The 12,934-nt window shown below is 42.1% G+C and overlaps 1 protein-coding gene across 1 annotated transcript; it reads left to right on the top strand.

Annotated features, from left to right (window-relative positions):
- The first annotated feature begins 1,183 nt into the window (after positions 1-1,183).
- LOC141165427 (olfactory receptor 10A3-like) lies at positions 1,184-2,107 on the top strand. Its single transcript, XM_073651029.1, has one exon. The coding sequence runs from the start codon at positions 1,184-1,186 to the stop codon at positions 2,105-2,107; it is 924 nt and encodes a 307-aa protein (XP_073507130.1).
- The last annotated feature ends 10,827 nt before the right edge of the window (positions 2,108-12,934 follow it).

Consider the following 12,934-nt stretch of genomic DNA (forward strand, 5'->3'; position numbering starts at 1 on the left):
ATAATAGGCATTAAATTTGCAAAAAGAAACTTCACTGCAAATATTTACCTGAAAAATTTGAATAGGGAGATGAATTTGAATTTTGCCTAATCCAGTCATCTCTAGTCATCAGTGTTTAAGTCACCAAGAACATATGTTATTATGTATGAAATTATAATATTAGGATTGCTGCCATTTTTTTGAACATTGAAGGCCATAAAGAGGTAAAAAAATGTTGAAGTCCTTATATTCTTCTGACTGCTCACACCTCCGACCCCTCCGCTCCTCACTGTAGCCCATGTGGTCCCCATTGTATCATCTGATTAATCTTACTAATATCACACTGGGCTGAGACCTCCGCTCTGATGAGGCCTAGATTGTTCTGGAAGAGCATGCGCAAAGTCAGGTCGCACGTCGAGATGACATGACCTTTTTTGTGTTTTGCGCCGAGTCCTCCCAAGCCTCATCAGAGCTGGAATTCTCAACTCAGTGTTATAGCCCTGAGGATCTTAGCACTTACGGCAGGGATCAGAGGAGGTGACGACGACCGGATGGGTGACTGTGAGGAAAGGATGAATTGGAGGGATGAGAGGTAAGGAGAGTATCAGAATTTTTTTTCTATTTCTTACATATTACTTTTATTATTTTCTGAGGTCTAGAGATCCCAGAGTATAAAAAGGGATATTAAATAAAAATAACTTCTCAAAGAATTGAAATTCCTTGGAAAATCCTTGCAAAAAGGTGAATTCAAATTTTTCCTGATTTTATCATCTCTTGTCATGAATGTTTAAGTGTCCCATAACCTCCTTTATTATTTCTGAAAGCATAAAATTAGATGATATATTAAGTTCTCTTACTTTATTTGAAATGTGAGGAATACTTCAAGTTACCTAAATTACTGTATACGTGGCAACAATTCACTCATGAGTTTAGTCACAGTATCATCCAAGTTTAACATGGTCACACAGCCACTACCAAAATACGAGGTACGGGCTACCATAGTCGTAAGGCACAATACTACGAGTAACATCTCCACCTGATGTTTATCAGCATTGCTACTTTGGCCTCCATCTGTATATGAGGCTTTATTTCTACATGTATATATTATTGTGATCTTTTAATGGTTTTATTATTTACATAATCAACTTTCTTGCAAGAAAGAGACTTCAATCAGTTTCTCTTGTTTTCAGTCTATTCACTAAAAATGTGTGACGGCAACCAGACTGAAGTCACAGAGTTCCTGATCCTTGGATTTAAAGGTCTGTATCAATACAAAGTTCTGCTCTTCATTCTTTTCCTCTTCTCTTACCTGGTGATACTGAAGGGAAACCTCCTTATTATAGTGTTAGTGTCCACCAATGACAACCTCAATATCCCAATGTTCATCTTTCTCAAGCATCTAGCTGTAGCCGATATCCTCTACACTACGACCATTATGCCGATGATGTTGAATATAATTCTATTGGATATGAAGGAGGTATCAGTGAGGAGCTGCATCTGCCAGCTCAATATGGTATTTTTGTTTGGTTTCATCCAGAGTTTTCTCATTGCTATAATGTCTTATGATCGATACTTAGCCATTTGCAGTCCAATGCACTACAATGCCATAATGCAGCCTCATGTTTGCTTCAAGATGGTTTTTGGCTCCTGGTTTTTGAACTTTGTCTTTTCCTTTGAGATCATTTTTGTTTGGCAGCTGGAATTTTGTGGCCAGAATTCCATAGATCATTTCTTTTGTGACTTTGGGTTACTTCTTGAATTGACTACCTCAGATACTTACCTCTTGACTTTGGCTGATTTTGTAATAACCATCATTGGAGGTGTCACCCCTTTTGCATTGATTCTTATCAGCTACTTGAGTATTTTATTCATCATAATGACCCATCATTCCACCAGTGGATGGGCAAAAGCTTTCTCCACCTGTGGATCTCATCTCACAACTGTATGCATCTACTATGGAACTCTCTTCATGATTTACATGGCTCCATCCAAGGACAGATCATTGAGCATAAACAAGTTTTTATCTCTGCTGTACATTGTGGTGACTCCAATGATAAATCCCATCATATACAGTCTGAGGAATAAGGAGATCAGGAGAACCCTTCAACAGATGTTTAGAAAATTTTAAGGATATCTGTAAGCTCATCACACATATATTTCTGAGAATATTTAAGCTGATTACTGTTCATATGGAAACATTTTTCTTCTGAATTTTTCTTGACAGAATATTCACAGTTTATCATGGATATTCTGATTAAATAAGAATATTTTTTGCAGTACATGTCATCATTTCTTTTTTTTCCAATTCCTCTATATATATTTTTTAAATAAGCACTCCCATCCTCTTAATAAATTGCAATTATCCTATTATATTGCTCTGTCAACATACAATTGCTTATTTTGCCTTTCTACCCAATTATTTATTCTGTTTTCGATTAGGCCTATGACATCAAATGATTAAAAACTGACTAGTTGAATCATTCTAATCTCTATTTGGAAACAAGAAGTTTCTTTTCCCTGATGACTCCAGGGTGGAGCAACTGGGTCAGGAGTTGAAGACTCTAATGAGGTACAGTTAGATTCTGTAATATGTATTGATACATTCTATGAAAACACTTATAGTACTCATATTTGTATGTATGTATATAAATATATGTATATTGTGGTAGATTGGCTCTCTCAGCTACATATGGAGGTAGACACAAACCGCTGTCTCTTTAAATTTTTTGTTGGTCTATTAAAAAGGAGACATAAGTCAATGTAAAGAACATAAAAATAAACACGGCCCTTCTGGCATAACGGCATAAGTTGATTAACAGCTGCATCAGCCAATACACGGCTTTCTATTGAAGATAATGTATCTGTTAGCAGGCTACAAATGTATTTACCAAGTAGTTTTGGAGAAATCTTAGTATCAATTACTACAAATGAATGTGTTCGCTATACAAAGGTCTAGCAAAGGGAACAGTTTTAAAATAAAACAATAATTAAGTTAAAATTATTACATTGATATCAGGAGTTATTGTATCTGATCTCCAGTGTTAGATCAGAAAAGATGGACAGCAGTGAGAGCAGCCTCTTCCAACCTTAGCACTCCAGATGCAATCAATATAAGAAGAGATAGACAGGGTGGACAGCAATGTGAACAGCCTCTTCTTAACTCACCACTTGTGGTAAATTAAATGTAACACTGGAGGGTGTGGACCCACTGTGCCATGGGCAGGGTTTACCCTGGAGGGCCATGATGAAGCGACTACCTGATGTTCACTAAAGCCTCTGGTGGCGAAGGATAGGCTTGGCCGCAGGTAGTCGCCAGGTACTACTCCAGGGCAGTCCCCGTGTCTGCAGCATCTGCTCGGAGAGGGAGAGGCACGGTACAGGAGGGCAAAGACAAAGCCTGGTCAAACAGTCCGAGATCAGGGTAGGCAGCACAGGATCAGTATGAAAATCCAAGGTCAGGAGCAGAGAGGTCAGACAGGACGGGAAAGTAGCTGGGTATATAAAAAAATCAGAACATGGGATAGCATGCACAGGAACAAACAGGGTAGGAATCGCCTTATACATAAATAGATAGGCTGGGGAGCCACATCTCTGCAGGACATAGCATGGTTAAGTTTATGCAGAGATCGGTCAAGCCCTCCAAAGCCAGATGGAAACATCATGCTGTAGGAGCTATGCATTGGAATGAAGGAGACAACAAACTTTAGCGGAACCGCCTGCCATGAGGAGAAACCGCACAGTGAGCGGGACGGCGCTGAGGACTCAAGCAAGTTTCAACCATGACAGTATCCCCCCTTACGCCGCTTTGTAACTTGGCCTTTCTGACAGGAGCACAGATCCAAGTTGGATGACAGGGGCACAGATACATTCTGCCGGTTCCCAGGATTTCTCTTCAGATCCAAAGCCTTTCCAGCCCTCCAGATAGAAGGTCCTCTCTCCAACATTTTGTATCGAGGATGTCTTTCACCTCAAAGACACCAAAGAACCCATCAAGAGCAGTGGTAGCAGAAGCTGCTTGAGGACTTTATACACACCGAGGTAATGGGGAGCAAACTTGTACAAGGGAACTTTCAGTTGAATATTCCAAGATGACAACCAGACTCTATCTCCAGGATGATACAGAGGAGGTGAACCTCTATTCTTGTCCGCATGAGTCTTTATCCGAGACACGGCCTTAATGAGGGAGGACTGGGTTTGCCTCCAGATGTAAATGAAGTCAGTGTAGGAGGAATCAGCAGCTGGTAACCTAGAGGAAATAGACATAGGAGAGGGTACTTGAGGATTCTGGGAGTATACCATGAATAATGGAGATGCTCTGAAAGACTCCCTAACATGGTTATTGTAGGAAAATTCCACCCAGAGCAGTAATGGCAACCAGTCATCCTGACATACAGAGATGAAGTGGCGAAGGTGGCCTTCAAGGATCTGGTTGGTACGCAGAACAGAAATCTAGCTCGAAATTCAGCAGTTTGCATAAGGCTCTCCAGAACTTAGAAGTCTATTGGACTCCAAGAGTAGAGACCAAGTAAAGAGGGAGACCTTGGAAACAACATACATGCTTGAAGAAATGCGTGGCGAGTTTATGAGAGGAGGGAAGACTGGCCATAGGTATGAAATGAGCCACTGTTACCCATAGTCACTTCTCACAGACAAGCCGTGAGTCGGGATAATCGAGGACTCTGGGGTCAATAGCCAGGAGGGCAAGTCATAAACATAGGGCAGAGACAAAGTCAGAGTCATGTAATGGTCCGAGGTCAAAATATAAGGAGGCTAGCTGATCCGATCACAGGGGTTAAACTGACAGATAGTCAGAACCTGGTCCAAAGTCAGGCAGAAATAGATTAATGAGAAAAATACAAGACACAGAGTAAACCAACCACACTTAGGTAAATTTATGGCTGACAGATATCTGGGAGAGCACCTGACGAGAGCTCAGCTACCCCCGGTCTCAGATTGGATGGCCGAGCTGTCAATAAAACCACAGAAAGTTCAGAATGCCCCTACATAAGAATGGACAACTGAGCTGCCACTCACTCCACAGACAGGCAAAGCACACCCCTGCACCAGACTGGACAACTGAGCTGTCACTCACTGCACAGACAGCTCGGCACACCACTGCACCAGATTGGACAATTGAGCTGTCAATCACTGCACTGACAGCTTATCACCGAGAGGTGAATCATACAGATATCTTACATCTATCTTAGAGAACCGGTGCACCACAACCCAGATGGTGTTGCAACCCTTGGAAAGGGGCAGATCTGTGATTAAATCATTGCAATATGTTAATAGGGAGCAGAAGGAACTGGAAGAGGCTGCAGGAGATCAGTTCGGTGGACATACATATGCCGATATACCCAAACTTGGACTCATGCACCCAGGACAGAATTGTCTTCCTTTTAGCAGTGGAGAAAAAAGTCTTACCAGGAGAAATGTCCTTTAAAAGGATTGATGCTGCCTCAGTAATCCTAACCAAGTCGATAATGTGGTGAGGCCCCTCCATGGAATCCGTGCCATCAAAGGATCGAGACAAGAGCACCTGCCTTAACAGGCAGTAGAAGAGGAAATTCCGGACATCCATCCATAGGTCATATAAAAAAGTTATTTTATTGTAAATCCATTAAAAAAATACAAAAACACATACAGAGGGAATATAAAAGTGATGCGTTTCGAGCAATGAAAAAAAAAAAAACATTTTGAAAAAAAAAACCCTGAGGTCTGCATTTGAATAAGGTACCCACGTTTATTTTTTATGATGACTTTTAAAATTTGTAGAATGATATCCTCACAAAATGCTCTCTGGAGCTGATGGACTTGATTACAAAACATGAGGAACCCAAACTGGAGGATTTAAAGAAACAAATTGAAGAGGTGCGTTCCTCTCTTGACAAATATACTGACACAAGTGAATATGATAACATGTACAAAAAATGCAGCAAAATCTAGAGGTGTTGGAGGATAGCATACTGAAAAAAGAAAAACCAAAATTGAATAGAGAATCATTGGACAATTTCCTCTTCTACTGCCTATTATTGCCGCAAACTGCCTGCTGAATACTACACCCGCCGTGTTGGTTTATTTCAAGCAAATATCTCTATTAGCAATGATAATTAGCTTTCCGTCCTCTTTTTTGTTTTCTCATCTGCCTTAACATGTTTCTCCACAGGATGGTGCAACTCAAAGTTAACACGAGTGAAATAGAGTGCCCACCAGGCTTGGTGGGAATTAGTGTTGAGAGAACATGCTTGGATAATGTGTTATCAGAGCATGCTCGGTCTTATCCGAATATTTTTTTAGCGTGTTCGGCCAATATTTTTGCCTCCATGTGGCTGCATGTTTTCCAGCTGAAGACAGATGCAACACATTCGGGGATTGGCTAACAAACAGGCAGTCTCCGCATATGTTGTTTTTCTACAGCCAGAAAACATACAGTCACAAGGCAAACATATTAGCCAAGCATGCCAAAATAGTCGGAAAAGACCGACCATGCTCAGTTGACACGTTATCCAAGCAAGTTGGCTTAGCACTAGTGTGGATTCAACCACTGGGTAGACTGCAGGAAGGTCAAATTCTTATGGTCCATGTAAATTATCACCAGGTAGCTGGCACCCCCCAACAGATGTCTCCACTCCTCAAGCGCCGTCTTGATAGCCAGAAGTTTGCCATCAGCAATAATATAATTTTGCTCAGCTGAAAGCGACAGACTTCCCTGAAGAAGTTTTTTGCAGAGGCACTGTCGCGGCATTGACAGATGAAGCATTTATCTTCAAGACAAACTGCTTGTTGGAGTTGGGGTGATGTAGCACTGGAGCAGTCACGAAGACCTCATTCAAATGCTGGTAGGCCGACACTGCCGACTCAGGCCAATCTCTTTTAGTGGCTCCCTTCTTAGTTAAGGCAGAGATAGGTGCCATAAGTGCCAAAAAGTGCAGGATAAATTGCCTGTAGAAGTTGGCGAAACTTATCAAACGCTGGATGGCCCACAGACCTTGAGGACAGGGCCAGGATAAAGCTGAAGAGACAATCTCTGGATCCATCTCAAAACCTTGATTGTAGCTTGATGTAGCTGAGGAAAGGGAAAGCAGTTTTTTCAAAGACACATTTGGACAATTTGGCAAATAAATTGTTCTCTCAGAGGTGCTGCAGAACTAGACAGATTTGCTGCCTGTAGGAAGGAAGGTCAGGGGAGAATATCAGGATATCATCTAAATACAAAATCACGTAAACATAGAAAAGATCCCGGAAGTTGTCATTAACGAACTCCTGAAACACAGCTGGTGCATTACACAGCCCAAAGGGTATGACAAGGTGCTAGTGGCCTTCACGGGTATTAACCCCTTAAGCCCCGCGGGTGGTTTGCACGTTAATGACCGGGCCAATTTTTACAATTCTGACCACTGTCACTTTATGAGGTAATTACTCTCGAACGCTTCAACGGATCCCCCTGATTCTGAGATTGTTTTTTCGTGACATATTGTACTTCATGATTGTGGAAAAATTTCTTCGATATCACTTGCGTTTATTTGTGAAAAAAACGGAAATTTGGCGAAAATTTTGAAAATTTTGCAATTTTCAAAATTTGAATTTTTAAGCCCTGAAATCAGAGCGATATGTCACACAAAAGAGTTAATAAATAACATTTCCCACATGTCTACTTTACATCAGCACAATTTTGGAACCAAAATTTTTTTTTGTTAGGGAGCTATAAGGGTTAAAAGTTGACCAGCGATTTCTCATTTTTCCAACAAAATTTACAAAACCATTTTTTTAGGGACCACATCACATTTGAAGTCACTTTGAGAGGTCTTTATGACAGAAAATACCCAAAAGTGACACCATTCTAAAAACTGCACCCCTCAAGGTGCTCAAAACCACATTCAAGAACTTTATTAACCCTTCAGGTGCTTCACAGGAATTTTTTGAATGTGGAAGAAAAAAATGAACATTTAACTTTTTTCACAAAAATGTTAATTTAGACCCAATTTTTTTTATTTTCACAGGGGTAACAAGAAAAAATGGACCCCAAAATTTGTTGTGCAATTTCCCCTGGGCACGCAGATACCCAATATTTGGGGAAAAAATACTGTTTGGGCGCACGGCAGGGCTCGGAAGGGAAGGAGCGCTATTTGACTTTTTGATTGTAAAATTTGCTTGAATAATTAGCGGACGCCATGTTGTGTTTGGAGAGCCCATGTGTGCCCAAACTTTGGAGCTCCCCCACAAGTGACCCCATTTTGGAAACTAGACCCCCCAAGGCACCTTTCTAGATGCATAGTGAGCACTTGGAACCCCCAGGTGCTTCACAAATTGATTCGTAACAATGAAAAAGTGAAAAAAAAAAACACTTTTTCATTTTTATGAATCAATTTGTGAAGCACCTGAGTGTTCCAAGTGCTCACAATGCATCTAGATAGGTGCCTTGGGGGGTCTAGTTTCCAAAATGGGGTCACTTGTGGTGGAGCTCCAATGTTTGGGCACACAGCGGCTCTCCAAACGCAACATGGTGTCGCTAACAATTTGAGCCGATTTTCCGTTAAATTTGTTAGAGGACACCATGTTGCATTTAGAGAGTCCCTGTGTGCCCAAACATTGGAGCTCCCCCACAAGTGACCCCATTTTGGAAACTAGACCCCCCAAGGCACCTATCTAGATGCATAGAGAGCACTTGGAACCCCCAGGTGCTTCACAAATTGATTCGTAACAATGAAAAAGTGAAAAAAAAAACACTTTTTCATTTGTATGAATCAATTTGTGAAGCACCTGAGGGTTCCAAGTGCTCACTATGCATCTAGATAGGTGCCTTGGGTGGTCTAGTTTCCAAAATGGGGTCACTTGTGGGGGAGCTCCAATATTTGGGCACACAGCGGCTCTCTAAATGCAACATGGTGTCCGCTAACAAATTTAACGCAAAATTGGCTCAAATTGTTAGCGACACCATGTTGCGTTTGGAGAGCTGCTGTGTGCCCAAACATTGGAGCTCCCCCACAAGTGACCCCATTTTGGAAACTAGACCCCCCAAGGCACCTATCTAGATGCATAGTGAGCACTTGGAACCCCCAGGTGCTTCACAAATTGATTCGTAACAATGAAAAAGTGAAAAAAAAAAACACTTTTTCATTTTTATGAATCAATTTGTGAAGCACCTGGGGGTTCCAACTGCTCACTATGCATCTAGATAGGTGCCTTGGGGGGTCTAGTTTCCAAAATGGGGTCACTTGTGGGAGAGCTCCAATGTTTGGGCACACAGGGACTCTCTAAATGCAACATGGTATCCGCTAACAAATTGAATGGAAAATCGGCTCAAATTGTTAGCGGACACCACATTGCGTTTGGAGAGCTTCTCTGTGCCCAAACTTTGGAGCTCCCCCACAAGTGACCCCATTTTGGAAACTAGACCCCCCAAGGCACCTTTCTAGATGCATAGTGAGCACTTGGAACCCCCAGGTGCTTCACAAATTGATTCGTAATAATGAAAAAGTGAAAAAAAAAACACTTTTTCATTTTTACGAATTAATTTGTGAAGCACCTAGGGGTTCCAAGTGCTCACTATGCATCTAGATAGGTGCCTTGGGGGGTCTAGTTTCCAAAATGTGGTCACTTGTGGGGGAGCTCCAAAGTTTGGGCACACAGGGACTCTCCAAATGCAACATGATATCCGCTAACAATTTGAGCCGACAATTTGTTAGCGGATATCATGTTGCATTTGGAGAGTCCCTGTGTGCCCAAACATTGGAGCTCCCCCACAAGTGACCCCATTTTGGAAACTAGACCCCACAAGGCACCTATCTAGATTCATAGTGAGCACTTGGAACCCCAGGTGCTTCACAAATTGATTCATAAAAATGAAAAAGTGTTTTTTTTTTCACTTTTTCATTTTTACGAATCAATTTGTGAAGCACCTGGGGGTTCCAAGTGCTCACTATACATCTAGAAAGGTGCCTTGGGGGGTCTAGTTTCCAAAATGGGGTCACTTGTGGGGGAGCTCCAAAGTTTGGGCACAGAGGGGCTCTCCAAACGCAATGTGGTGTCCGCCAACAATTTGAGCCGATTTTCCATTTAATTTGTTAGCGGATACCATGTTGCATTTAGAGAGTCCCTGTGTGCCCAAACATTGGAGCTCCCCCACAAGTGACCCCATTTTGGAAACTAGACCCCCCAAGGCACCTATCTAGATTCATAGTGAGCACTTGGAACCCCAGGTGCTTCACAAATTGATTCATAAAAATGAAAAAGTGTTTTTTTTTTCACTTTTTCATTTTTACGAATCAATTTGTGAAGCACCTGGGGGTTCCAAGTGCTCACTATGCATCTAGAAAGGTGCCTTGGGGGGTCTAGTTTCCAAAATGGGGTCACTTGTGGGGGAGCTCCAAAGTTTGGGCACAGAGGGGCTCTCCAAACGCAATGTGGTGTCCGCTAACAATTTGAGCCGATTTTCCATTCAATTTGTTAGCGGACACCATGTCGCGTTTGCAGAGCCCGTGATGTGCCTAAACAGTGGAGCTCCCCCACAAGTGTCCCCATTTTGGAAACTATACCCCTCAAAGATTTTATTAAGGTGTATAGTGAACATTTTGAACCCAGAGGTACGGCACATTATTTGTTTACATTAGGTCATCATATTGAATAAGTTTTCATTATTCTTGAGCGCAAGTGCTCGCTACTTGAGTTTGCATCGGGTACTCAGGTATGCACCATGTACAGCGTGTGCTCGAGTGACATGCTCGAGTCCCTGCTCCGCATGTTTCACGGTTATTAGACACCCAAAAAAAAACATGCGGGGATCGCTCGTGCATGGCAGGCAATCCCCGTAAAGTTTTTTGGCCGCGAAGCATATGGGGCAGAGACTCGAGCATGTCACTCAAATACCCACGATACTAAATGCATACCAGAGCACCCGATGCAAACTCAAGTAGCGAGCACTTGCTCTCAACACTAGTCGCCATATCGTCATCTTTTTTTCTTACTTTTGAAAAAAATCCCAACCCCAGCCCTAACCCTAGCACAACCCTAGCCCCAGCACAACCCTAGCCCCAGCACAACCCTAGCCCCAGCACAACCCTAGCCCCAGCACAACCCTAGCCCCAAACCCAGCCCTAACCCTAGCCCAATCCTAACTCAAGAGTTTATTTTTGACGCCGTTCCTTGTGCGGTATAAGTGATTAGACGACTTTATTCTTCGGGTCGGTGTGATTACAGCAATGCCAGAATCATATGGGGTTTTTATGACTGACAGCTGTCACACACTAAAAGACGCATTTTTTGTAAAATCTAGTTTTTGCATCGCCATATTTTGAGAGCTATAATTTTTCCAAATTTTGGCAGACAGTCATGTGACGGCTCGTTTTTTGCGGGATGACTTGACGTTGTTATTGGTGCCATTTTCAGGCACGTGACATTTTTTAATCGCTTTCTATTCCGATTTTTGGGAGGCAGAATAAACAAAAACCAACAATTCAGGAATTGTTTTTTTTTTTTTTTTTTATTCTGTTCCGCGTGTGGTAAAATTGATGAGGCAGCTTTACTCTTCGGGTCAGTACGTTTACAGCGGTACCACATTTGTATAATTTTTCTATGTTTTGGCGCTTATACACAATAAAAGCTATTTTATAGAAAAAAATATTTTTTAGTATCGCTTTATTCTGAGAGCTATAACTTTTTTATTTTTCGGCTGATGGAGCTATATGGTGGCTTGTTTTTTGCGGGACGAGATGACGTTTTCAGCGGTATCATTTTTATTTATATGCGTCTTTTTGATCGCGTGTTATTCCACTTTTTGTTTGGCGGTATGGTGATAAAGCATTGTTTTTTGCTTGGTTTTTTTTTTTTTTTTTTTACCGTGTTCACTGAAGGGGTTAACTAGTGGGACAGTTTTATAGGTCAGGTTGTTCCGGACGCGGCGATACCAAATATGTGTACTTTTATTGTTTTTTTTTTATTTTTTTTATAATAATATTTATTGATGGGTACATTATATTTTTATTTTTGGTGTATTATTTTTTTTATTTTTTTATAATATTTTTGCACATTTTTTTTTTTTTTTTTTTCCACTTTCACACAGTTTATACACTTTATTACTTTGTCCCACTCTGGGACTTTCACTTTTTTTTTTCTGATCGCCTGCATGGCACAGGAATGGAGCACCATCCCTATGCCATGAAGGCTGTCAGAAGTGCACAGTGTGAAGATTGCTTGGAGATGCACTGCGCATGTCCAAGCAATCTTCCTGCTCTCTGGTGACCCGGATGTTGTCATGATGACATCGGGTCGTCATGGCAACACCCGGGAAGCCTTTGCAGACTGCGCTGGAAGCCGGAAGAGGAGGTGAGTATCGGCGATCACCTCCCCTTGCCCCCGCAATGCCGCGATCGACTTCGATCGACTTCGATTGCAGCATCGCGGGGGTTAATGTGCTGGGAGCGGTGCGTGACCGCTCCCTGCACATAGTACCGGGTGTCAGCTGTGACAATCAGCTGACACCCGGCGGCGATCGCGCCCGCACAGCCTGTGTGCGCGCGCGATCGCCATGACGTACTAATACGGGTCTGGCTCTTAAGTCCCAGGGCACAGACGCGTATTAGTACGTCAGATGTTATTAAGGGGTTAAAGGCCATTTACCATTTGTAGACCTTTCAGATATGAATCAATTTGCCAGCCCCTCAGATATCTAATTTAGAGAAGATCTTAGCTTCATGGATTCTGTCAAACAGCTCAGAAATCGGAGGCCAAGGATACTTGTTCTTTATAGTGATTTTGGTGAGACCTTGACATACAAGGGGGTAGAGAACCATTCTTCTTAGTAAAAAAAATAGAAGTCGGCTCCGGAAGGAGAAGAGGATTTAAAGATTAATTCCTTAGCTAAGTTCTCTTGGATGCATTCCGACATGATTCGATTCTCTGGTAGAGATAGTGGATACACCCGCCCCAGGATGGAGAGGTCCAGTAAGAAGGTAAATGG

Source organism: Phyllobates terribilis, unplaced genomic scaffold, assembly GCF_046119375.1.
Source record: "Phyllobates terribilis strain yellow unplaced genomic scaffold, ASM4611937v1 Scaffold_11__3_contigs__length_659146591, whole genome shotgun sequence".
Taxonomy (NCBI): domain Eukaryota; kingdom Metazoa; phylum Chordata; class Amphibia; order Anura; family Dendrobatidae; genus Phyllobates; species Phyllobates terribilis.

Coding starts and splice junctions, on each gene's coding strand:
- LOC141165427 (XM_073651029.1), top strand. CDS start 1,184: ATGTGTGACGGCAACCAGACTGAAGTCACAGAGTTCCTGATCCTTGGA.